At 50.3% G+C, this 27,062-nt stretch overlaps 1 protein-coding gene across 2 annotated transcripts; it reads right to left on the bottom strand.

Moving 5' to 3' along the window:
* On the bottom strand, positions 1-26,658 carry Nadsyn1 (NAD synthetase 1). 2 transcript variants are annotated; one of them, XM_021166825.2, is made up of 21 exons: positions 26,470-26,658; positions 24,988-25,048; positions 22,743-22,859; positions 20,085-20,138; positions 19,490-19,579; positions 17,311-17,362; positions 16,677-16,765; positions 16,413-16,530; positions 15,080-15,211; positions 12,772-12,846; positions 11,964-12,088; positions 11,393-11,441; positions 10,880-10,982; positions 9,902-10,070; positions 8,062-8,197; positions 7,246-7,352; positions 3,947-4,078; positions 3,195-3,264; positions 2,609-2,737; positions 1,978-2,154; positions 1-222 (listed from the first exon to the last, which is right to left on the bottom strand). In XM_021166825.2, exons 1-21 carry the CDS (start codon positions 26,552-26,554, stop codon positions 115-117), a joined length of 2,178 nt encoding a protein of 725 aa, XP_021022484.1. In that variant the 5' UTR covers positions 26,555-26,658; the 3' UTR covers positions 1-114. The 2 variants fall into 2 exon arrangements, with proteins under 2 accessions (XP_021022484.1, XP_029335849.1); XM_029479989.1 differs by lacking the exon at positions 24,988-25,048 and having other exon boundaries at positions 26,470-26,557.
* Positions 26,659-27,062: the final 404 nt, after the last annotated feature.

Consider the following 27,062-nt stretch of genomic DNA (forward strand, 5'->3'; position numbering starts at 1 on the left):
TTAAAAAGAACATTTTTGTTTATATTTTTTATGTCATTAGAATAAATCTCTCTTCCTTGAAAGGTAACTAAGATCTGGTCGGGCTGTGCCGGCCACCGCTGATCTGGATTCACATCAGAGGTCCTTGGGGAGGAGCTGTTTCCATATAGGTGATGGCTCTTTGAGGTGCTCCAGGACCTGTTCTTCCTGGGTCTGTGATTCTTTCCTCTCAAGCTGTAGAACCTGGAGAGAGAAGCCCATCAGAACCGTCTCTATCACCATTCAAAGAACCAGCGGCTGGAACTACCCACCAGGCCTGTGAAGGTTATGAAACGTCCAGGTATAGTGTACAGACGGTGCTGGGGAATGGATTGGCACAGGGGAGTGATTGGTGGCCACTGTGGATGGTGAGATTCCAGGTGCCTCTATTTCTGCCCACCGTGAGGCCACACAGCATCAAAATCCCTCGCTGATCTGTAGAAACTGCCGCCAAGTGGGTCTTTCTGGGAGGTAGAGTGGCCAAGCCTTTATTGCTACTAAAGAAGCCAGAGCTTGGTGCTAGAGAGATAACTTAGATGAGAGCACTTGCTGCTCTTCCAGGGGACCTGAGTTCAATTCCCAGTACTGATATCAAGCTTTCTATAAGCCCAGCTCCAGGAAATCCAGCCTCCATGGGCACTTTACTCACAGGCACATATCCATATGCATAGATACACACAATAGTTACAAAGAACAGCAGTAAATTAAACAGAGCTGATGGAGCTCCCACCCCCTGCCCTTGGCAGCTAAACTGTTCCGTTCCTGTGACTCAGTGACAACAGGATGCAGGGACAAAGCATGCTACATAGGCTACATCATCTACACAGGGTGCAGACCTGCCCATCCAGTGGGGACATAGGACCTAACATCCCGACTCATGTCTCTCAGCTTCCCAGTGGCCATTCTTCCTCCCACTGACTTCTACTGAGCCTTCTGAGTTACTAGGGGTGGCGTGGGGGGTGGTTCCCAAAGTCAGCTGGATACAAAGTCAGTTCTTTACAGGGAGAAGCCCAGAGGGTTTCCAGTACCATGCCAGCCTTCTTTGGCTGGGGTATTACTGATCAAAGGGACCGGATGAGTCTCTAAGGGGCACAGGACCATCTGGCAACATCCCTACCTTTTTCCTGATGTCAGAAGCACTGACCCCAGCCCAGTCGTGATGACTCTCATGATAACTAGACCATGATGACTTCCACCCATCAACAAGGAGGTAGGAAGTCCACCTTGCACCCTCAAAGTGCATGCCAGCCACATGGGGATCCTTGCCACAGCCAAGTCCCTGCCAGTTCCTTGTGGTCCCTTGGGTTCTGCAGCTCAGCACACTACTGTCCAAGGTTAGCCCTCTCTAATTGTGTCTCTGTGCTGAGCAGCTATCTCTTTTCAGCCGAGCAGAGCCTGGCTGGGAAGGAGCTGTGTCTAACTTGTCATCTGTGGGTGTTTCCACTGTGGTCTTAAGAAAAAAAAGGGAGGGAAGGAGCTAAGTCTGCTTTAACAAAGTTGTGTCACTTTTCACCCCAGTACTCCAGAGACAGAGGCGGGAGGGTCTCTACAAGTTTGAGCCCTGCAGGCTCTACATAGCAAGTTCTACAGGGCTACATAGAGAGAACCTGTCTCAAAAATATATATATATATATATCTGTGGCTGTGTATTCCTTTAATCCCAGCACTCAGGAGGCAAACATAGGCAGAACTCTATGAGTTCAAGACCCTTCTGGTCTACAAAACGAGTTCCAGTACAGCCAAGACTGTTACACAGAGAAACCCTGTCACAAAAACCAAACCAAATCAAACCAAAACTATTTATGTATATCTATGTGTATATACATACATACATATGTACATATAAAATAAAAAGAATCCATGGCATGCCATTTTGCATTTAAAAAAGTTTTTCTCCTCAAAGGAAGTCCCTGTATGTCCTCCCAGGCATGACACACAAAGCTCTCTGGCCGTGCCTACCTGGTTGTCAATGCAGAGGAACTGCCAGGGCCATCTCGTGTTGTACAGAAAGGGTCTCAGGTCAAACCTGTTGTCGTCAGGACTGTAGTTTTCAGCATGATATGCTGGTGTGAGGGTTGTCATCTTGTGTCTGTTCATGGAGTACTTTGAGAAAAATAGCTTCACCTTCTCAGCTACCTGGTGGGCAAGGGACACACGGGTTTCAGGTTAGAAAGGCAGGAAAGACACAGGGCTGAGAGTCAGGCTTTTGGGGAAAATAAGCAGCCAGCAGGTGTCAGGCCTGCCCACAGCTTCTCCTGACAGCAGTGTGGAGATGTATCAGCTGGGCTGGCGCTAGCTGAGCTGCAGGACTCTAGAGTCCTGGTTCTGATAGCCCAGAGCTGTGCTCCAGGAGGCCTCCAGGTGGGTTTATGTGCCCAGAAAGTCCTCTGGCCCGCAGAGCCCTACTGTATTCTGAGGCCTCTGTAATGCGCCAGCATACCTGCATGGCTGGCTCATACCTAGTTAACTTAGAGCAGCCAGGAATCCCCAAGCAGCTAAGGATGAAAGCCAAAAAATGTTATTGTGTGTAAAATGAGCTCATCTTGGGGTCATGCCCAGGTGGCTCAGCCTGATGTCACACATGCTTCACCTGTGTCGGTGTATAGTTGTCTCTCCACATGTTGAGCAGTTTGCAGAACATGCTGTAGGGGCCTGCCTTGGCGACCTTCCGGAGCCTGCCGAAGATGGAGAGTTCTGCGTACGTCATCCCCATGTCTTCCTATGAGGACAGAAATATGTTCAGAACGCAGTGGGGTGGTGCTGGGAGGGTCCTCACAGCCTCTGCATTTGGGGACCAAAGGTCCAGGGAGGTGAGGCTCCATGGGGCCGGAAATCGGTGCACAGCCAGGGATCTCAGAACCCACTGGGTGACAGGAAATATAGGTTTGGAAGATGAACAAAACCCTGCCAGGCATGGGAGGTGGCTGACTCTACTCCAAGGTTGCTGAGGTAGAGAACCTACTGTGGCGAACCTGCTTGTTTGCCCTCCTCACATTCCTTCTGATCCACATTATCTCCCCTTTCCTCAGCCCTAACCACAATGAGCAAGCTAAGTCAGAATGTCTGAGGTCAGTGATTCTGTCAGCCTGACTTAGCCAGGGGCCTGGGGCAGCAAGGTCTGGCTCCTTTTGGCAGAAGGATCCAGTGAGAAGGGGAGACACATCCACCATCATTACCTCATCCATCTGAGACACCTGCCCATCAGCTAAGGGCTCCAGCTCTGCAGTGGCCGGTGCTGACAGGATGCTGCAGGGAGACACACAGAGCCAGTCACCAGGGCTGCTAATGTGCTCAGGAGCTTTGGCAGGACATCCCTAGACAAACTGCAGTTGGGTTGGCCATGCCTGGCAGGGCCATGTCTGGGCTCATTCATGACCCAAAGGACAATGAATTAAGGGCAGAAGGATCTGACAAGCGCAGGACAGGGACCTTTCACTGCAGGGCTGTTAGGGTCAGAAGACTTAGCAGGGCAGGTATGGTGGGCTAGTCTGACACACTGCAGGACTCTTGGGAGGATCCCCAGTCTGTGGCTACGAGCTGCCAGGAACAAACTCTCTGTGACAAGCAAAGGGATCTCCACATATTGCTGAGGTCCCCTGTGGGCAAAACTGACTCTATGAGGGGAGCAAGGACACAGACATTTCCTGGTACTAGGAGCAATGCTGCAGTGGCCCGACAGGCTGATAGGCTGTGATGTCCTCAACAGATACCCAGAAATCAGCCTGTCAGGTGCCAGCACAGCCTCCCTGCCTTGAGACAGCTGCAGAAGAGCCAGTCTTGGAAGAACTGTCACTTAAGACACTTAGAACTGTGAGTGCAGGAACAGAAGCTGAAGGGCAGGGCACAGGGAGCTAAGAAGGGTGGCTGAGTAGGGCAAGTGTGACCCTGGTGGCCCAGGAGCCACAGGAACACTGGCAGGAACACTCACGTCTGCAGAACAGGAAGCTGGAAGCGCTCTGTGCAGAACTGGACAAAGGCTCTCAGGTCCGTCTTGCTGATGCCGCCTATGGGGTTGATGTCCGCACTGGAGCAGTCATACTTGGTCAGGTAGCCGAGGAGACTGTCAGGGAGAAAGGACAGTGTCCTCATGGTTCCTGGGGTATTGAGGGTTATAGGGTATACCAGTGCTGGCCAAGGGCTCCCTTCTTCCAGGGACCCTAGAAGTCAGAAGCCCAGCCCAGCCCTGGCCCTGGAGGAAGCCATCAAAGTTACACTGAGCACACTGGGTAGACACCTGTTTGGGCTCAGAATGCTTGGGCACTGCAATCAGCCACTTGGAACAGCTTGTCTAGAAGGCCAGGGTCAGCTAGGTGGAGCCAAAGGACAGAGGCCTTGGAAGGGAAGACAGGACCTGGCACAAGTACACACTCAGTCTGCTATCCACAGCTTTAGATCCAGGACCTCACATGGCACAAAGGTCCCTAAAGGTAAACTGACTCCAGACAGAGACAGACATGGATAACAGGGTGGGGTTGAGAGGCAACCACAGGCCTCCTCAGGGGGAGTAAGAATTAGAGAGCCAAGGCCACAGGGAGCCATCAAGGTGCTGATGGTTGGGAGAGTCCAGGGAGGGTGGGGTTGGTGGTGAGCATGGGGAGAGCTTCCAGGGGTCTGGAGGAGGTCCAGCAGTCTCAGCACTTCGAGGGCTTGGAGCAGCTACCCTGCAGTGACCGTGAGAACAACTCAGGGCTTACACACCTCCCAACCCACCCACTGCCACAGCTCTGTCCCAGGACACTGGGTTACTTGGTAAGATGACCTATCTCCCGGCTACATAGGAGTTTTTGCTGACCCAATGGCTCCAGGCTAAACTGGCAAATAGTGATGAATCTACTAGCCTCAGGTAAGCGTCTTCAGATAGGACAGAGGGATAGCACAACTGAGGTGGGACTCAGACTGCCACCAGCAGAGACACATCAGGGCCCATAACACATGCTAACTATACTTTCCATTGCTTCAGGGGCCCTGGTGGGATCTGGCTTCATCCCTTTACCTCCTGCTCAGGTGACACTAGTCATCAGCCATGGCTGCCTACAGTATACACCTGGCCATTGTTCTGGCCTCGCCCTAGCCTTCTGTTAGCAAGAACACACTCACCTATGAATCACCCACAGGCTTGGAACAACAGTCCTCTTTCAGAAGGCAGCCACCAAGTAGCTTGGCTAATGTTAGAAATCCAGGCTCGTAGGCTTTCCTGTCCCTCCCTGAGGGACGCTCCTGGGCCCAAGTTAATGTGTACAAATTACATGGACTGTACTGCAGCCCTGCATTTCTCCAGGAAAGTGAGATTTCTGGCAGGAATCAGAAGGTACCTGACAGACTGGGTTTACCTGTACCCCAAATACTGAGTGACCCAAAGCCCAGGAGGTGGCCCTTTACACCACCTGCCAGCAACATGTGGAACAAGATATATCCCTTGTAACATCACTGGGAGTAGGCCTGGCAAGCCGTGCCAGGCTGCTCTGTCCTGACCTGAACCCACTGCCAGTCTGTTTGCAGTAGAGGCCACAGCTGCAGGATAACTCTAAACCAAGTCCTAAGTCCTCTAGTAAGTCATCAAAAACACTCATGGAACTTATTGGGCCCAAGATGCCACAGGCACTATCTATCATCCTTGCGGCTGTGCCTCATCATCTCTCTTCCTCTTCAAGCTCCTGACTCACTGCTTCTCCTGGCACCATCTCTTGGAAAAAGAAAAAAAACCTTGGCAAAACAAAACAAACAAACAAACAAAAAACCCAAAGCTGGTTGCCACTGCAAAGGGGTGGCAACCCCATCATGCTCCTGTTTCCTCCTCTCAACCTACCCTCACTGGGGATTCTTACCTGCTCCTTAACAGCTCTGGGGAATGGCCCTGTAGGTAAAGCATTCTCTACACAATCATGAGGATCCAAGTTCAGATCCTCAGCACCCACATAAAGCTGGGCACAGTGGTAGCCATCTCTCCTATGAGTGATCCCAGCACTCCTATGGAGATAGAATTTCCAGAACCTTGGAGGGCAGCCAGCCTGGAGTACACAGTAGTGAACCACGACAGCCTGCCTCACACAAGATAGATGAGGACTGATACCGGAAGTTGTCCTCTGACCTCCACATGCATGCACACACACACACACACACACACACACACACTCACACAAAACTTGCTAGGTGTGGTGACACAATCCTATAATCCCAGTTCTCAGAAGGCAGGGGGATTGCTTCCAGTTTGAAGGCAGTCTGGGTTACATAGTAAGTTTGAAGCCACCAGTGCTTCATGGTAAAAAGCTGTCTCAAAGTCAAACCAAACCAAACTGTGAATGTCGGGGCTTGGGGTGGTGGTGGTGTATGTATAGTGGGTGGATGGATAGATGATTGAGGGCAAATGTAGATATATGTATGTATGTATGGATGGATGGATGGATGGATGAATGAATGTGTGTATGGATGTATGTATGAATGGATGGATGAGTAGGTGGATGGATATATGGATGTGAGGGTGAATGGACAGGTAGACAGATGTATGTATGGGTGGGTGGGATGTATGTATGTATGGGTGGAGTGTTTGTATGTATGTATGGGTGGATGGATGGATAAGCGGGTGGGGTGTATGTATGTATGCATGTATATATTGGTGGGTGGGCAGATGGATGGGGGATTGGCTGGTGAATGGGTGGTCAGACAGATGGGTGACTCAGTTCATAACTAGACAGGTGAAAAAGACTAATCAATGAATACATGATGTCTTAAAATTCCTCAGCTAATGAGGAGCACGTGGGAAAGCGTGGGAGCACGTTAGGAGGTGTGGCGGCTCACCCAAGGAAAGTGGGAAAACCGAGCCTGGGAAGGGGAGCTACCAGTCTCCACTGCTGGGTCAGAGGTTGGGTGGATTGTACTTGAAAACAAGAGAACCACTGGATGTTGTTAAAGCAAAGAACAAAGGGATCTGTCTTCAGTTCACATAGAAAAATAGCCATCTTGTTTGGAAACCTTTGCAATGACATGGCCTTTGATGCACAGGGCAGGAAAGAGAGAGAAGGCGGGGGTCCTAGCATGGCTGACAGGAGCTGGAGGTGACCAGGGACAAAGCAACCTGAGCTGCATGAGTGTGTGCGGAGCTGGGGAAAGACAGAAGGATCTTGGTCTGCACTCTCTGGATATCCTGATATTACAAGGAGACTGTCTTGAAAGGACCAAACTTCCTTTCGAGAGACTTGGGGTGCCCGAGTCCATCCCAGCCACACGCACCTCTCATCCACGTTGGCAGATCCAAGCACAAGAAGGCTTCCTCGAGCACCCCGAGACCAGAGGCTCAGCTGAGCAAACAGGTAGGCAAGGACCATCCTAATCCGAGCCTAGGTGAGGGAAAAAGGAAGTTATACTGTGCTAGGACCCAGGAAACAGCTGCACTACAATGCAATCCCAGCACAGGAGCAACCGAGTTAGAACACAAACAGGCTGAATTGAGCTGTGCCATGCCGTGCCATGCCGTGCCGTGCCGTGCCATGCTGGGAGAAGCCTCCCAGGTTCCTCCTACACCAGTCCACAGCAGGGGGATAGCACCAAGTATGACAGGAGGCCAGCACTGAGTAATGGCGGCCAGGAAGATATTCAGCAATGCCCTCCACACCATTTACCATTGGAGAGGCAGCCATGCACTCAAGGGACAAAGATGGCAATGCTGACACCCCAACAGACAAACCCTGGAACCTATTCTCTCCCTGCTGACATGTGGCATGTAGGCTAATCAAGGCAGCCCAGGGATGGGGCAGGGCCAGCCATGCCAGGCCTCGACGAAATTGCACAGGTCCCCACATACACCCGTGTGTGGTTATGCTCTGGCACACAGCCTCTCCAAGGCTCAGATGGGCACACACTCCCACAAGCACTTTCCCACACTCGCACACTCAAGAGACCTGCAAACCAAAGCATGGCTGTGTGGCCAGTGTCTCTAGTAGACTTGCAGGTTAATCCAGCACTGCCCATCTCATCCCCAGGCTCCTGTCTTCTGTTACCTTCCCCTTCACGTCTTTGTGAAGACCACAGCCAGGCTCAAACACACACCTGCACATTCTGCAAGGCCAGGTTCTCCCTGCTGCTCCCTCCGTGGGCTGAGAACTGAGGCAACTTCCCGGTCACCAGGCTGAAGATGCCCAAGACAACCTTCACAGCAGTGTCAATGCTCAGACTGATGTGGTAGCTGGAAGAGCAGGGGGAGGGGGCAGTACAGGCATGCTAAGACATTCTTTTTAAGTATCTTTTTGTTTTGTTTTGTTTTCCGAGACAGGGTTTCTCTGTATAGCCCTGGCTGTCCTGGGACTCACTTTGTAGACCAGGCTGGCCTGGAACTCAGAAATCTGGGAGTCTGCCTCCCAAGTGCTGGGACTAAAGGCGTGCGCCACCACCGCCCTGGGCTAAGACATTCTTAACTGCCATTTAAAAACATTTCTTGGGCCTGGGTGTAGGGGTGCATGCCTTTAATCCCAGCACTGGGGAGAAAGAGGCAGGTGGATTTCTGAGAGCTCCAGGTCAGCCAGAGCTCCAGAGCAAGACCTGTCTCCAAAGGGGAGAAATACACACACACACACATACACACACACACACACACACACACACACACATCCATCCCTTGGGGGCTGGAGAGATGGCTCATTAATTAAGAGCACTGACTACTTCTCCAAAGGACCTGAATTTGATTCCCAGCACCCACATGGGGGCTCATAATCGCCTGTAACTCCAGTTTCAGGGATTCAACACACTGTCACACATGCACACACCTATACTACATATATAATTAAAAAATAAATTAAAAACATTTTCCTATCACATGTATTGGAGGGGACACACATTCCCTGGCATGTGTGTGGAGTTCAGAGAACAACCTTTGGGAGTCAGTTCTCTCGTTACAGGATGTGTGTCCCAGGGATTGAATTCAGGCATCAGGCTCGGCGGCGAGCACCTTTACCCACTAGTTCTCTTTCTGGTCCTCTATTACCACACCTCAGCATGGGACTGAACCATGGTCAGCACAGTCACTACACTGTAAAACTGTTACTGCTCGCCACCCCAGAAAGAAATCCTGCTCAGCGGTCATCACTCTCCATTCCCACCTGCCCTGGCTTGACAATCGCCAGTCCACTGTCCGGACTAACAGATCTGCTAGGGAGATGCCGGACTGGGTAACTCACAGATACGGGAGTTGTGCATGCCATGGCCTTTGACACCTGCTGTGTTTCACCCAGTATGACAGTTCCAAGGGTCACTTATGCTGCAAAGGCACTCCACACCCTTTTACTTCAGAGTACTACTCTATAGTGTGCACAGACTGCATTTTGTTTAGCCATTCATCAGCCAATAGGCATTTGGGTCATTTCCTCTTCTCATTACCGTGACAAGCTGACAACCAGGGGCATCCTGTAGAGGGAACTGTTTGGACTTGTAACTCCTTTGGGCATAAGCCCAAGAACAGAACTGCTGGTGGGAGGCTTTTGGCTGTGTGACAGGCAGTTTCTTGTTCTTCCAAAGAGCCAGAATAAAAGAACATTCTGGGTGAGGCAGTCACACCTCTTGGAATGGTCTCCTTTGATCTTCCCTACACAGCCTGCAAGCTATGTCTAAAGCCTGATGGACCCGCTCTAAGGTATTCTGCAGATAGGAATATATTACTTGCATCTGCACCTCGTGGCAAGGCTGGGTGATGCATGTTTATGCATGCACGTGTGCGCACACGTGTGAACTGTATAGTGTACGTGTGAACTGTACGTGTGGCTTGGCTGTGCTGTTTCCTGACTCAGTCCCCAGCAAGCACTGCACTCAGCTGCCAGACGCACATGAAGACACCGCAGCCACAGCTCTGACCTTTGCCATGGTGCCAGTCTGAGCTCAGCAGAGGATAGAGTCCTACCTTCCAATCAGTTGAGCCAGTTTTGTGGCCCTGCTGTGGGTCTCCTGGGAGGAGTTCTCACTGGCCATGTAACAAGTAGTGAGCAGCCGTCCGCAGAGCTCCCGGGGATCCCGAGGGGTGTAGCTGCTTTCGTCCACCAGGTTCTGGACGTCTGTCAGCACTTGCTGATCTGGGGCCACCATAGCAGGATGAGAATCTCTATCTGCACAAAGTCTTGGCTTCCCTCCCAAGTGCCCATGCAGCCAGGTACCATCTTCCAAGTGCCAGCCTCTGTCTATCTCCCTGGGGCCTGTATAGGTCCTAGGTACCCTGGTCTGATCCTAAGCTCCTACACGTTAACTCCAGTCCATCTCTAGAGCTCACCCAGATACCCCTGGTTTGAGGTTAAGGTCACCAATCCATCTCCCACAGTTTATCTCCCAAGTTCCCTTACATCTAGCTCCCACTGATCATTCTAGAGAGCACAAATCTAGCCTGGTCTATTGCCCATAGTCCTAAAAAAAAAAAAAAAAAAAAGGGCAAGTCCCTCTCGCTAGTGCCTGCACACTGGCCCCTGTTCCCACGAGTTAGCTGTGTTAACTCACTGCTCTGTGTTGGGCTAACTGTGGTCTGTGCTGGGCTAACCTGTGTTTTGTGCTAGGCTAACCTTCTGCTCTTGTGTTGCTCAGGCTATTCTCAGTACCACTGCACCTATGGAGGAATAAGGTTCTAGGTTGCCAGGCCCCAAAACCCATGTCTGCCACCCCTCAGGGCTGCACTGTTGGCAGACAGTGGCAGGCAGACAAGGCCACATCTCTAACTGCCCAGGAATGGCTGTTACTGGCCTGGGTTTGGGGACTTGAGTAGGACAGGTGACATCTGTCCCCAGCAATGAAGCCCCCCTCACCCATCGTGCCCATGACCTGGGTTTCTCTTCTGCTCCCTGCCTGGTTCTGAACCTGACACCCTCCTCAGATTAATGGACGCCATGTCACCTACTTCCGCTCTTCACAGCATCGCAGACCAGGCAGCACATGGAGTAGACGATGCAGGCGCTGGCTGCACTGTCCACACCGCCACTCAGGGGTAGGAAAAATCCGGCCTGGAAGGGGCAACCAAGTACTGTGTGAACCAAGCTGCAAACAGGCTATGCCCCACTCGGTCTGCAGCCTAGCATAGCCCTGTGAGTCCCAGAGCCCTAAAGGAACGCAGGGCTCAGCACCATCCCCGAGGTGGACAAATGACACGTGACTGACTGAGGTTTCCTAAAGGACAGGAGACACTGTCCTGGGTCCCAGGCTATCTCTCCAGTCCTACAGTGAGCACACATCAGGAGATATGGGAGTTTCTACATCTTCAGACAGCTCCACAGACCACCAGTTTCAAAGCAGGTTTCACCCATCTGGCCTCTGGCCAGTTCACTCACATATACTCCCCCAAAGAAAAATATCATTAACCTACCCTGGATTCACACACCCAACTAGGAGAGCACATGAAGAAAAAACAGCCTACCTGTTTGCTCCGTCGAAGGAAGTCCCAGAGCCAGCAGGCAGGTCCGAGGCTGCAGAGGGGAGATGACAGTGTTGAGTCTGGAGCCTCAAGCCTGGCTCACTGCACCTATGCAGTAGCCTTGCATGGAGCCCCCAGAAGGCAGAGCAGAGATACAACTGGGCTATCTGCTATAAGCACACTTCATGTCAATTTAGGCATTTTTAGCTCTGAAACAAGTCTGGTGGAAATCCCCAGAGATACCTCATATAAAATGGGGACACTGAGATCTGGGGCAGTGCCTCAGAGGTTAAGATCACAGTACAAGGAGACTACCAAGAAGGACCAGGCAGCCTGGCCTGTTCAGTTATAGCATCTTTTTTTCCCCCTTAGACAAGTCTCACTATGTAGTTCTGGCTGTCCTTGAATTCACTATGTAGCAGCCACTGAATCTTTAACTTCGATGAAGCATAACACCTACCCTGGGCAGACTTTGGGAATCCTTGCAGGCCCTACACCTGACAAACATTGATGGCCACCAAGACGGTGGTGTCCACAAAGCAACAGGACCTAGGCCCAGGGGATGGGCACCCACCTTATCTCCTCCTCAGGCGTGTGGTATGTCCATTCCATAGGCTCTGACACTGGTTCCAACAAGTCTTCACTGACCGAAAGGGCAAAGTCCACCGTCACCCGGGGATATGGGTTCACCCTGGTTGCCTGTTGAGGGAGATGTCAGGACATAGCAACAGCTGCAGTTTGGAGCCTTCACGGGTGAGGCTCAGGACTCCAGCAGCCATCGGAGACACAGACAAGCCCATGGGGAAGTGGGAAGGACTGATCAAAGTTGAAAGGTGCTGACCAGTGCTTGCAAAGGCAGAGAGATTACAGAGCTTTCCTTGAACTGTGGGAAGGGAAGGGAGAACAGCCACTCAAGAGAGCAGTCCTCTTCAATAGCCTGAATGTGAGGGCCACTTGTGTGGGCCAGAGGATTTACTCCTGGGCAGACACACTCAGGAAAAAGAAACGTATGCTCACTCACAACTCTGGAGGAGTGGGTAGGCACCCAGTGCTATAGTACACTGGGTAGAATACCACTGTACCATGAAAAAGAGCAGAGCCCCATTATGCTTCCACATGGTGGACTCCAGGGATGCTAAACTTAATGAGAAGAGCCAGGCATACAACAGTTGATGTGGTGCAGTGCTATCTCTGAAAGTGTTCCCATGGTTACAGGCAGAAAGCAGACCAGTGGTGGCTAGGGATCAGGGGAAGGGAACAAGCTGGCATATCTCTGCTTGGCTCCACATGCTGGCCTCATGGCCTTGGCCAAGCCCACAGCATACTGGGGCACCTGCAAGGCCTGCCTGAGCACTCAGGCTGGCATCTCCTAGGGCACTTACCTCCAGGTTCCGAGATGAGATCTCTGCCCTGTAGCTCCTGACGTCCTCCAGGTCCAGGGTAGCAGTGAGAACCTCCTGGGTGGGGAAGCAGAGAGAAAGCACAGGATTGCTGTCTCATGTACAAGGGTTAAACCTTTCCCAGCAGGGGCTATGCACCCAGCATTGATCTCCTGAACCTTTTCCTCTTTAAAAAGGAAGTATTTTATTTTTATTCATGTGTGTGCCTGTGTGCATGTGCATGTGAATGCAGTTCCTGCAGAGGCCAGAAGAGGGCAGTGGAGTCCTGGTGCTAGAGTTACAGGTGATGGTGAGAGCTGTCTGACACAGATGCTGCTGTGACCTGAACTCTCTCCAGCTGCATCTGTCAGTAGACACCAGCACCTGGACTACATTTCCCAGCAACCCACCAGTTATAGCAGGAGACACAACTCTGTCAGAAACTTGGGGTAGGGGTGTTTTTTACTTGAAAGACACACAGAAAGCAACGGCTCCTTCTCCAACTCTGAATATAGCCATTTATAGATGGGATGGCTGGAACCACTGCAGCCATCCTATGAGCAGAGGAAGATGGGGGAGGAGACAGCATGGAGAGCAACATGGCAGCCAACACCCACATCTTCCAGGTGTTGGGCATGCAGTTCACCAGCCCCTCTGAGGATCGTGTGGTCCCCTGAGGTGGATTAGTGGGGTTTACACATGGCTGCCTTCCAACCCATCTGCTGAAGAACTGTGGTGGTACTTCCACTCTGTCCCTTGCCCGGCCGGCCTCATATGCTTAGAAAACCCCTTCCCACAGGAGGTAAGAGGCCCCCTCTGAGCTTCCCAACACCCGGGGCCCAAGTGGGATGTGATGGTTAATGCTGCTTGTCAGCTCAATACAATTTAGAATCACCAGGGAGCCAAATCGTTGGTCCTGCCTCAGAGGGAGTCTCTAGATTGGGTTTCCTGAGGTAGAAAGATGATCTCCGAGTATGGGTAGCACCAGCCATGGGCTGGAGTCCCAAACTGAATCAAAAGGAGAGAGGAAGCCGAGCACCTGTGCCCATCTCTGTGCTGGCTGACTGTGGATACGATGCGACCAGCCGCCTCACTCTCCTGCCTCCAGGCCTTCCCACCATGACTGACTGCACCCTCAAACTGTGAGACAAGGTAAACCCTCCCTCCCTAAAGAGCATCTGTCTGGCTTCTGTAACACTAATTACAAAAGTTACTATTGCAGGAGGAAGGCCTCCCTTTAAAGCAGGCTGTCCAGACCATGGAGAAACTGATAGGTCTTAGACCAAATTCCCCTAAGAATAATGTCCCCAGTTAAGCCTAATGATCACCATTCCTTATGACAGGACCAGGCCTAGTGTTTGCTAATCCTAGATTGGGGGCTTCATCCTGTCAGCTTCTAAAACAGGTCAAACAAGCCCCCACACACACCCCACATGGAACCAGGTGTCCCTGTGTCCCAGACACAGGGTATCTGCCCCAGTGTGTTCACAGCCTGGGGTCCTCCTCCCTAGCTCATTGTTGTAGGTATTTGATCACACAGTGAAACCCAAGATTGTGTTATTTACTGGGAAAAAAAAAACCAAAAAACTTGTTTCTAGTTTTGGTATGGCTCAGGACTTAGTATACACCTTTAATCTCAAATAATGAAGGTTAAGTTAATTTATAGAAGGAAGCACCCAAGTCTAGAAGTGATGTCTAACTGACAAATCAGAGAAAGATATGAGAGAGAGAGAGAGAGAGAGAGAGAGAGAGAGAGAGAGAGAGAGAGAGAGAGAAACAAGCTAGACATGCTAGACATGAGTGAAAACAGAATGAGCCAGAGAATGAGAAGTCAGATCAGAAGAGATGGCCAGTTAGTCTGAGGTCAAGTAGAACAATTCAGGAGAAGCCCAGAGAAGCCAAAGTGAATCAGTCAGCTTGGAGAGGAGTTTAAGTCAGAACAGCTGAGTTGAATCAGCCAGCCAGAGATCAGAAAGAGCTAGGAAGGGTGAGCTTATTCAGCAGGAAGTCTCAGAGGCTGAAAACATTCTAGGTCCTGATGAGATTATACAGGGGCTAAAATCTTCCAGGACTAGGCTGAGGTTAGCAGATGCAGGCACTAAGCCTCCAAGATGACATTTACATCAGGAGACTAAAAGCAGCGTTTACAGCCCATATTCAGCATAGACATTTTCCATTGCTCTATGTTCAGCCAAAACATGTCCTAGGGGAATCTCTCCTCACACTCAGGTGAGAGGGAGCTATACAGACGGGCAGTCAACTGACTTGGCAGTGTGAAGGTTGCTCCCCATTCCCTTGCTCAGCTCATTACCACATCATCCAATGAGAACTGAGTGCCCTGGGCAAAGATGCTCCCATTCATAGCAATCATGGCACACCCATCGTAGTAGAGACGGTCACCGTCGCAGCCCTTCTGGTTGGCCAGCAGGTAGATGCCACCATTCTAGAAGAAACACGGGTGACAGTATGGCTGTCAATGATGGAAATAACCTATGACTACCACTAGCATTGTACAGGATACCTAGATGCACCAGACTGCCATTCTCCACCTGGTCTCAAGATGCTATTGGCGTCCAGACTCTGACAGAAATGGTAGATGCAAGAAGGGACACAAAGCCCTATAGCTCCAATTCATGAGGCCTTACCAGATGTATTACAATTTCCTTCAAATTAAAACATCAGGAAGTCAATAATTTACAAGTCTCAGGAAGTTCCTGAAACTTACCAGATGCCCAAGGCCGCCCCCTCTCCATGATCACACAAACATTAAGGACTGCTGAGAGGCTCTCAGACCAGCCAAGCTGCCTGGAAGAGATTTTCTGACCTGTCAAACTGCCTGCAAGTTGTGAGGAGAGCTCCAGGACTCCAGCTTTTATGAGCTGTTGATGGACTTTGGTGATGTAGCTGCCTTTGATTCATCCCTGTTCATGTCTGTAACCCTAGAGTAACACCTACAATGCTGGGTAATTCCAATGGACCCATTGGTTTACCATGCTGAACATTGGTGGCATTGTTACTTTGGTCTCCTGTTGGTTCCCTATCTGGGGTGAGTAGACCTGTGTTGCATCTTCCTAAGAATCCTGTCACATGACACCAAGTATCAGGCATCCCATAGAATATTCACTTTTACTTTCCCTCAGCTCTCACTGCAGTGCTGCTGACTCTCTCTGACAGGACCACTACAGTGAGAGCAGTGTGATGGGGTAGTATTAAGCTTTGGGGCCACCAGAAGCACTGGTGACTTTGGGTGACCTCTGTAAGGGCTGGATGTTATCGCCCACTTGTGTCATGTCTATCTGCATCAAGAACTAACAGTTGTGTTCCACTGTGTTCAAGGTCAGTGGCAGGTACATGAAAGTTGATATGTATCTTTATGAGAACCACAGACAGGAGCAAACTTCTGGTTCCCTGTTGCAGCAGTGTCAACAGAATGTCAACAGGCTTTGAATGATGGCAGTTAGGGCTGGGTATCAGGAAGAGGAGTCTGGGAGGGACCAGGCATGGCAACGGAATACAGCTTGCAACCATAGCCTTAAGCATGTACCAGAAGTGGCTGAGCCCTGTCCAGGTGCCATTGCTCCTGGGGGCTCCCTGATAAACCCCTAACTTAGGACCGTGCTCTACCCTCCCTGCCCAATGCCCACCTTGGAGGTGGCCATGGTTACCAGATCCACTCTGGTATGGGCTTTGCGGAGCACGTGGTGGCTGCCCGAGGCATTGGTAATGATCTCCACACCATCCAGGCCCATGTCGACGTGGGGGCTGTGGAGAGAGTCAAGTGGAGTGACTGACGGCTCCTGTAGCCCTTTAGCTATCTATCTGGAGGGACATGACCTTAACTACAAAGCTTGGGTCCTCCCACTGGCTGGCCCAGGATGGGGAACGGATGACACAGAAAGCCGGCTGACCTGCGTGGTGTCCAGAGCTCCTCACAGATCTCACTCCCGACACAGGTGTCCTGGGTGGCCAGTACCACATCTCCAAAGGGCACAGTTTTCTGCAGTTGAGGACGGGGGGGGGGGGGGGGGGGGGGGAGACCGCTTTAGATCCCAGGGCCACATACTGTGCTACACCGTGGTCTGATTTCCTGAAGGCTGACATACTGTTCTAGGCCTAAGGCTTTCGTTCCTCACCATAGGTGTACCCTGCCCCAGCATATACCACTACTCCTATTTCCCCACACAGCTTTACTATGGCTGCAACAGGCCTCTCCTCCACTCCATCTCCTGCCACCAAGGACGTCACCATTCACCAAGGCTGCAAAAAGAGCCAGAATCCCAGGTCCACAATATAGAAGAGGGACAAAGCTCAGAGATATGCCCACCACCAGCTGATTGTCTGTGGTTTCCTAGAACTGTCCCTGAATCGGAGTCTACCCTCTCAGGGCTGACTCCTGCAGCCTGGCTTGTAATCTTCGACACTCACCATGGAAGTTCCACTCTGTGCTTCCCACCTACCCAGCTATGATCTGTCTCTACCCAAGAGCTCCTCCTGCGTCCCACCCTCAGCCTGCACTGGCAGGAAGCCCTGGGGAGGATGCACCTGCTTTGTCAGGTCCTGTAACATCCGAGGGAGGACGTATTCCTCAGTTTGTCTGAAAGGAAAGAATCAAAACATGGAAAAGCTGAGACGAGTGGGTCCAAGTTCCACCCCATGCTGAGGCACTGCCGCTGGGGAGGTGAAACACATGAAGTGCTTGACTGCACTTATTCCACGCAGCAGCCAACAAGGTGCTCAGGGGTTGGGAAAACGCACTCCACTGAGTCTGAGATGTGGGAAAGCCAAAGGTGCCCAGGCACCCAGTTGTCCATAGGGTGCTGCACAGAGGGGTCAGAACGAAGTGTCGCAGGTCCCTGGGCCTGTGACAAGGCTGGGCCCGAGGTGGTTCTCAGACACTGCTGGAAGTTGCCGAAGAGCCAAGAACAAAAAAGGCCCGAAAGCTGAGGATGGGGTGGGGGTCTGCCTTAGCTCAGCAGTGACTGATTGTCCTTAGCTTAGTGGCAGTTATGGCTGGGAGGGCAGAGAGGCCTTCTATGGGAGACTTAGGCAGTGGCTCTGTAGGCAAAGGCCTTCTCTACACGTCCCACGGCAGTGGTAGATGAAAAAGACAGTCCTTGGTTCCAAACTGTTCATTTGTTGTTCATCATGGAAAATGGATGCATACCGACTTCTCAGGGTGGACCGGAGGTTAAATACCTTTTGTAGGAAGAAATGTCTAGGTAGGGAAGCTTATTGGTTAAATCCTTGGGGGCTCTAGATACCTCATTAGCATGGAGAACTCTTTACTGGGCCAGAACTCAGAGATCTGCATGCTCTGTTTCCTGAATGCTGAAATTAAAGGCATGTTCCATCTTGCCTGGGCCTAAGCTTTTCATGGCCACTATTCCTCAAGATTTGGACCAAAGCCAGGAGTGGTGACGTATGCCTTTAATCCCAGCACTCGGGAGGCAGAGGCAGGCGGATTTCTGAGTTCGAAGCTAGCCTGGTCTACAAAGTGAGTTCCAGGACAGCCAGGGCTATACAGAGAAACCCTGTCTTGAAAAACCAAATAATAATAATAATAATAAGATTTGGACCAAGAGCCTAACTATGACATTTTGGAATGGTAATGTATATCCTGTGACATTGGAGGTATGTACTTGGCTTTTCTGGTTTTTTATTTTATAAGGGATTACAGTTAAGTGATTGGATGACTCTCAGGAGAAACTTTGAACTTTGGACTTATAACACTGTTGAGACTGTTATAGACTATGGGACTAAATGTATTTTGCATTATGCTATGGCTTGGTATGGTCCCCATAGACTCATGTGTTTGTATAAGCCTACAGGGTTCAGGGAATGGAATGTGGGGGTTTGAATACGTTTGACCTTGGGAATGGCTATTAGGAGGTATGGCCTAGTAGGTTCATATATTTGAGATTACAAAAGCCCAAGCTAGGCCCAAGGGGCTCTCTCTTCCTGATGCCTGTGGATCCGAATGTAGAACTATCAACTAGTTCTCCAGCACCATGTCTACCTGTGTGGCGCCATGCTCCCAGCTAAGATGAAGCTGCACTAACTTTCTGAATCTGTAAACAAGCTCCAATTAAATGCTTACTTTTAAACAAATTATCATGGTGATGGTGTCTCTTCAGAGTAACTCTTCAGAGCAGGACTTCCCAAATGGGGGCATCTTGCCCCCTAGGAAACATTTGGTAAAGTGTGGAGTTCCATGTTCCCCAGGCTAACCTGGAGCTTGCTATGCAGTCAAGGTTGACATCAAGCACCAGGAAGAAAGGTGTGCACAACCATGCCTACCTAGCTCAGGATAATTTTGGTTAATAAACTCTACTCAGAGGTTGAGGTACCTCTGACCACCATATACTGCATAGGACAGTTCCCCCAACCCAAATGAAAAATGACCTGTTCCCAAAGGTCAAATGGACCATGCTGAGAGTTTTGCTATAAAGAACAATTTGAGACACAATGTCCGTCCACTTAAGAGTGACCAGTGACCAGTGACCACTGACTGGTGGCTGAGGTTTTATGGTTTCTTCTGGTTCAGATTTGAACTGACAGCATGGAATTTGACCATGTCTGAATGGCAGGAACAGTCCTCCCAGCCTCGCCACCCCCTTAGTGTCCTGTGGCTCACCTCCCAGCCGAGGCTGCATGTGCAGAGGACATTTAGTGAACAGTGTGTGGCTGGGACTACACTGCAGTTAAAGAACCTGCCACTCACCGGCTCCTGGCCCAGGGGGTGAACCAGCGCAGTTCCCGGTAGTTGCCTTCGTTGGCCAAGGCCATCTTGGGTCTGATGAGCAGGATCTTCCTACAGCAGGTGAAAAAACTGTTCACACCACACTCCTGGGACAAGCAGGCCTCTGCCACAAAATCTGTCCATAGGATAAGATAAGGCTACTGAGCTGGCTCAAGACCAGGGCCCTGAGCAAACCTACCTACCTCCCTTCCTCCCCCCTCCCTCCCTTCCTTCTTTCTCTAGGCTTAAGGTTTCTGTTTGGGGTGGGGGAAGAAATACTCCATGGCTCTATCCACCCAACATGTGCACTTTGCTGTAGCCTGGTGTGTGGAGGGTGGTTTGGAGGGGCATGGCAAGGAGACTTCCCCCACCTTATCTATTGTCAAGGTGGCAAGGATAAAAAACCCAAACAAACCCAACCTTGAGTCTCCTCCTCTAGCCTGAGTGAGCGTGGCTGAGCCCCAGAGAAGGAGAGTCATAGGAATTGCTGGGCCAGTATGCTGTGCTCAATAAGGGGCACCTCTCAAGGTATCCCCAACAAGAGCCAGGCACAGGTATGCCAGCTGCCCTCACCTACCTGTTGAGAAAGATGACTCTGCAGTTGTAGCGAACATTCCGGTGCATTATAGGCCTGCAGAAAGGAAGGAGGATGGATGCCTGTCTATCTTGTCACATGAGCACAGCAAGCAGAGGCAGTGGCACTAACTACAGAGTCAAGTGTTCTTATGTTGTGTATACACAGGTGTACACCCACGCATACACACGTGGATGGCAGAGGTCAACATCAGGCATCCTCCTATTCAGCTCCATCTTATGTTTGTCAAGATTAACCTTTACTTTTAATTTTGTGCCTGTATGGTCATGTGTGCATGGACATATGTGCACAAATACTTGTATGCACATTTATGTGCACGCATCTGTGTGCATGTGTATACGTAAGTGCACACACACTTGGGCATATGCATGAAGCAAGAGGTGTCAGATGCCCTGGAGCTGAAGTTGTCAGGTGGTGGTGATGTGGGCACTGGGAACTGAATGCAGAGAGTTTTCTCTAACCACTAAACCATCTCTCAAGCCGCTCCACTTTATTTTTTGAGGCAGGGTCTCTCACTGAGCCTGGGACTCACAGACCCAGACTCAGCGATTCCTCTACCCCACCTCTCAGCACTGGGGTTTCAAAAGCATCCCAATGTACGTGGGGCTTTTACATAGGTTCTGGAGATCTAACTGGGATCCTCAGACTTGCACAGCAAGCCCTTCATTAAGGCTCAGAGTTCGCACGTGTGTGTGTGTGTGTGTGTGTGTGTGTGTGTGTGTGTGTGTGTGTGTTTGTGTATGTGTGATGGAGAGCGTCAGGCACCTTCCACCTTGCTTGCCACAGGGTTTCCTGCTGTCTGGTTCAGATGCTTTGCATTGGTATGAGGCTTCCTCAGATCTTGTAGAAACTATTAAATCACTGCTTGCTCTGTTACCTCCTCATCTAGCCAGAGGCCCCCCTGCCCTTCATCTGTCAACATCCCCAGGCCTAGTCATGCCTCATGCATGGCCACTGTGAGCAACTCACGTCACGAGGCTTCCAGTCCTCTCTCAAGCCAAGTGACGCACATTGGGATGGGACTGGTGTGGTTTGGATTAGACAACAGTGTGCAGGGCATTGGATGCACAGATGCCATACAGAGAGCAGGGCTTCACCCCAGCACTCTGGAAGTGGAGGCAGGCGGATTAGATGCTTGGTGTCATACTCAGCTACATCAAGGCTAACCTGGGTTATATAAGACCGTCTCAGAGACACCAAACCAGGTTGGTGGTGAAATGGCTCAGAAGTTCTATCTTGAGGACTCAACATGGTGGAAGGAGAGAACTGACTCCCAACGGATTATTCTGATTTTCACAAGCATGCTGTGGCATGCAAATATACACAACACACAAAATAAAGACATTTAACAAAGTATTAGGAAAAAAACAAAAACAAAACAAAAATCCTGAATCAAACAAAACCAACCAACAACAAAAACAACAATCAAAAAAAATAACAAAGATCTCTTACTCTCTTCTCTAGCCCTCTTCCTCTCTCTCTCCCTTCCCTCCCTCTCTCCACATGGACATGGCAGGTCTCTCTCTCTTTCTACCTTCTCTCTTCCTCCCTGCCTTTCTACAATAAAGCTCTAAAACCATAAAAACAAAACAAAACAAAAAACAAAGGTCTTCTAACTAAAAGAAATCCTTCCAACAAAAACAGACACCACCAGATAATGAACAGAGGGGGACATTTTCAAGTTTAACCAGGAAGCAAAATTAAATAGCAGGCAATACACAAAGAAATGTTTTTCTTCATGTGGGAACAGGTTTTGACCTTTCATATATAAAGAACTCACCAACCAAATAAAAAATGAATACAGAGGCAATTTCATAACAGAACACAATAGCCACTGATAGGAAAACGTAATGAGAAAAATCAGGGGCTGGAGAAGAGATGCAGAGGCCCATCAACAGGGGATCCCTACACAAAGCACGGTCAGACACTCACGAGAAGGTTCTAGGCCAGTGTGCTGGGTGGCGCCATGCTTGAGGAACCCATGACACTTGAGGCTTCATGGCTTGCATGTTCCCATGCAGGGCTGTGAGGAACCTGCTGCCAAGCCAGCCCACCTGAGTTTCATCCTGAGGACACATGGTAGAAGGAGAGCTGACTCTAACAGGTTATTCTCTGATTTCCACATGCACGCTGTGGTTTGCAAGTATGCACAACAACACACAAAATAAGGAAATTTAACAAAACTCCTGAACCATACCAAACAATAACCAGCCCTGGCTAAGGCTAGAGTCATTGACAGATGAAGGGCAGAGTGCACACATCCTACCTCTGATCTTGTTTGGAAGGGCGTATTAGGGCAAGGAAGCCTTTGGGCAGGTGCGGAGGCAGCAGATGCATGCAGCTGTCCTAAGACTCACCATGAAGAAAACCATGCGGCAGGGCGTACATATAGCTTGCTTTTGTCAGTGAGCTCATGGGTACCCTGAAGCTCCTGGAAGAACTCAAAAACTGCTTCTAAGAGCTACTACCTTGGGGAGGGTAAGTTGGCCACAGGGCCAAACAAAACTCACATTCAACAAAAGGGCTTTGGTGTCTCACTAGGACTCCACACCCAGAATGAAGTGTTGGATGCAGGACCCCCTTGTACTCGCCTTTCTTCTGAGCTTCCCCTTCCTTCTGTACCCTCACGCTGGCACTTACATCCCCACATCACAGATGATGTCCTGAGTGACCGGAGAGTCCAGAAGAGCAGCCAGAATTTGGAGCGAATGCAGGAGAGTGTCTGATTCGTGATAATGATCCCAGCATCCATAGCCGCTGAAGAGAGAAGGAACAGGCCAGTGAGGGGCGAGGAGGGGCCCAAGGATACCATGACAAGTTGGGTCAGGTTTTTCTGAAGCCTCCCAGTTGAGGGAGCTATTAAGAATAATTCCAGGGTGGGCTGGTGAGATGGCTCAGTGGGTAAGAGCACCCGACTGCTCTTCCGAAGGTCCAGAGTTCAAATCCCAGCAACCACATGGTGGCTCACAACCACCCGAAGTGAGATCTGACGCCCTCTTCTGGTGTGTCTGAAGACAGCTACAGTGTACTTACATATAATAAATAAATCTTTAAAAAAAAAAAAAAGAAGAATTCCAGGGCTGGAGAGATGGCTTAGCAGTTAAGAACACTGACTGCTCTTCTGAAGGTCCTTAGGTCAAATACCAGCAACCACATGGTGGCTCACAACCACCTGTAATGACTCCCTCTTCTGGTGCGTCTGAAGACAGCTACAGTGTATTTATATATAATAATAAATAAATCTTTAAAAAAAAAAAAGAATAATTCCAATGAGGGACACAGACACTCTTGGATGGTGTGGGAGACCAAGCGTTTGTTTGAGTTGGGATTCTATGGGAAGACATTAGACTGGTGAAGCAGGTGAATCCAGGAGGATAAAGAAGGTGCCTGCGGTCTAATATGAAAGTGGGGGAGAGAAGGGCATGTCTGCTTCCCTTATGCCCACACAACGGATCAGTGGCTCTCAACCTTCTCAATGCTGTCACCCTTAATACAGTTCCTCATGACATGGCGACCCCCAACCACAAAATTATTCTGTTGCTACTTCTTAACTGCAATTTTGCTATTGCTATGAATCCTAATGTAAATACCTGATACAGACCCCCAAAGGGGTCGTGGCCCACATATTGAGAACCACTGCATTAGAGCACAGTAGGGAGGGAGACAAAGAAAGGAGAGGACATTCTGGAACCCAGGGCTGGCCAGGAGCCTCAAAGACAGACAGGAAACTAGCAGAGTTTAGCAGACAGCTGGTAGCTATCCCCAAACCAGAGAGGAGCTGCAGCTGGTAAGAGGCATACAAGGTGGTGGCCCACCAAGACAGCAGACGGTATCAAGGCATCGGTTTCTACCCTCACAAAAAGGGCACCAGGGAGAGACCATTAAAGATGCTGAGATTACAGAAGGAAACCTCTCCATGGCCAAATAGGAAAACAAAAACATGGGCTTAGCAAGATGGCTCAGTGGGTCAAGGCACTTGCCACCAATCTGACCCCGCCACACACACACCATACACACGCACACAAAGAGAGAATGTACACGTCCACAAATAAATACAATATTAAAAAAATTTAAAGGGATTGGAGAGATAGCTCAGTTGCTCTTGCAGAGGTCCTGGGTCCAACTGTAGCACCCACATGGTGGCTCACAACCATCTGTCTCATAGCTGTCCATAATACCAGTTCTCAGAGGATCCAACATGTTCTTCTTCTGGGCCTTTGTGGGCACCAGTCATGAAAAGAGATGTGCAAGCAAAATACCCATACATAAATCTAAAATATTTTTTAATTAAAAAAATAAACTGAAAAGCTGGAAAGGTGTCTCAGAACACAGACCACCCACCATGTTAAATACCACAGGACGCCACTGCATACAGCTCTGCAGCTGGAGCTATAAAATCAAGGTGTCTATCGAACTAATGTCTGCTACAGGTTGCTCCCTCCTTCAAATACGGTACCTCTAATAACTCCTCCAAATTCTGGCTCCGATCAGTTTGCAAAGAAGGCACCTGGCAGGTGGCAAGCAGGCTTCCTGGGTACTTTATATAATAAGATACCACTCACAGTGATTTAATGCCCTCCCCCAAGTCTGCCTCTAAACACCATCACCCTGGGATAGAGGAATGTTGGCAGGACATTGAAACCTTAGCATCAGGGAAGGTGAGGCAGGCTGGCTTTACGTTCAACCTCACTCCCCTATTGGACCATGAGGAAGCCTGAAGCTATCCAGCTTCCCCCACCTGCCCTGAACAAGGCCCACTCTCAAGCTGCTGCCATCCTAAATGCATCCTCTTGCTCTCAGTTCTGCCCCATTTCTTCCCATCTTTTGTTCCACTACCTGCCCTCCAAAGGGTGGGGATTGGGGCTGCCGGTGTGCTTAGCCATACCATATTTCTAGTTCTGGTCCAAGCCTGTATCTTGCACCTTTGCCTTTGGCAATTTGAATACCTATATGGAGAGAGAGGGAGGGAGAAGGATTCAGCAGCTAGGATACATTAAAAGGTAGAAAAAGCAGGCTGCTGCAGTAGATACAGCCAAAGCCAGGCTCCAACCCACTACAGCCCTTTCTGTTAACAGCAGAGGACAACAGGCACCTATACCCACGTGTAGGTACTCAGAAACAGGGAGGGTAGGGTGACCTTAGTACTGAGGAGGGTAAGCCACACCTTAATGGATAATCGTTAAGCAGACACCCAAATTGGCTATAAGGAAAAGCTGTAGACAGGATGTGAAGGCTTCCATCCCTAGGTTGGTGTCAGCATCCAGCACCCAGGTTGAGAGCTGCTGCCAACATGCAGGCAAGGCAGCCCATCTTCACCCCAAAGACATAGACTCTGACCACAAAAGCAGGTCAAAAAATACTTTAAAAATTAAAAACGCCTGGGCTAGCCAGATGTCTCCGTAGGTAAAGTCACTCGTTGGTAAGCCTGACAGTCTGAGTTCACTTAGACCAGTGGTTCTCAACCATCCTAATACCGTGACCCTTCAATAGAGGTCCTCATGTTGTGGTGACCGTCTGCCCCCCAACTAATTTTGCTGTTATAAACCATAATGTAAATATCTGAGAGGTTTGATATCTGATATTTGACCCTTGCCAAAGAGTCATTTGGCCCTCACAGGGGTTGTGGCTCACAGGCTGAGAACTGCTCACTCAGACCCACAAGGCGGAAGAGGACAGCTGACTCCTGCACGTTGTCCCCTGACCTCCACATGCACATCATGGCGTGCATATGTACATGCAATAAATAATACATTTGGGTTTTTGTTGTTGTTTTGCTTGTTTCTTGTTTTTACTATTTAGCCTTCCTGCAGAGGCTTCCAGCACAGATAACCTGAGGTGAGCAGTCTGCAGCTGGGCACAGAGTATTCCCAGTTCTATCTTCTGGGGGCAATGATGAGCTGACCTGAATGTCAACAATACAGGTATATGGAACGCCAACACCCTTCTCTGACCTGAGACCTCTTCTGGCTTCAGTATGCCTTCTCCCAATGCCCATCCATGAGGAATGTCCTCAGGAGCCCTAGAACACGGATCTCTAGTCTTTGCAAACGCCTAGATCTCACTGAAACAGTTCCAAGAATGCGCAGCCCTGCCCCAGGTAACCTTAGAGAGACCCACCAGATCCTAGAGGATGGCTGAGGGCAGTGTCTGCCTGGCTGGCAGGACACTCCTATCTCCACTCTTGCCTTGCTTCCTCATATGTCCCCCAAATTAGGAAGTCGCCCTGAAAGCTCACCAGGCATTCCCCTTCTATCTGTTCCCACGCCCAGCGCTGTGAGTCTCTCCTGGGCAAAGCTGGCCTGGACTGCCATGTCCTACTCATTGTGGACTTTGACTTCTTCCTGTCTCCTGCCACCCCAAAACTCACTCTTTAAAATCCTCTGGAAATTGCCCTCAAAGTCCAGGGCCCACTGATTGAGTGCACAGGTGGCCACGGTCACTTTCCGGCCCATGCTGGTTGCAGGTTCCAGGCTGGGACGGTGTAATAACGGAGACCACAGGGAAGATACTAGCTGGACTGTCCGGTCCACGCCTGCGTAGCGCGGTTTCCTAGAGGCCCCTCCCCTCGGCTCGCCATAGCCCCGCCCCTCTGCCGTCATAGCCCAGCTTCTGCACCGCCTCCAGAACTGCGCCGGCGCAGGCCATGTCTTACCCGGAAGCCCCGTCCTTTCGTCCTCCACAGCCACACCCCTTCTCACTTTCGCACTGCGCGCCCTTCGGTGAGACCCCGCCCCCGCGCAGATCCTACGCAAAGCGCACCCTTTAAAGTAGGGCCCTAAGGAGCGCCTGCGCAGTAAGATTGTCTCAGCGTCCGGCTGTTGCCCAAGGTCAGAGCGCAGGGCCACGTCCACGCTGGTTCGACCTGGATCATTTCCTTTGCCGTCTGAGCGACTTTTGATAGGTCATGAAAGGCTTGTTTTCTGCCACCAAAAGTAGTGTCAGGTTTGCTTTCTGTCGCTG

This window comes from Mus caroli, chromosome 7 (genome assembly GCF_900094665.2).
Source record: "Mus caroli chromosome 7, CAROLI_EIJ_v1.1, whole genome shotgun sequence".
NCBI classification, from domain to species: Eukaryota; Metazoa; Chordata; class Mammalia; order Rodentia; family Muridae; genus Mus; species Mus caroli.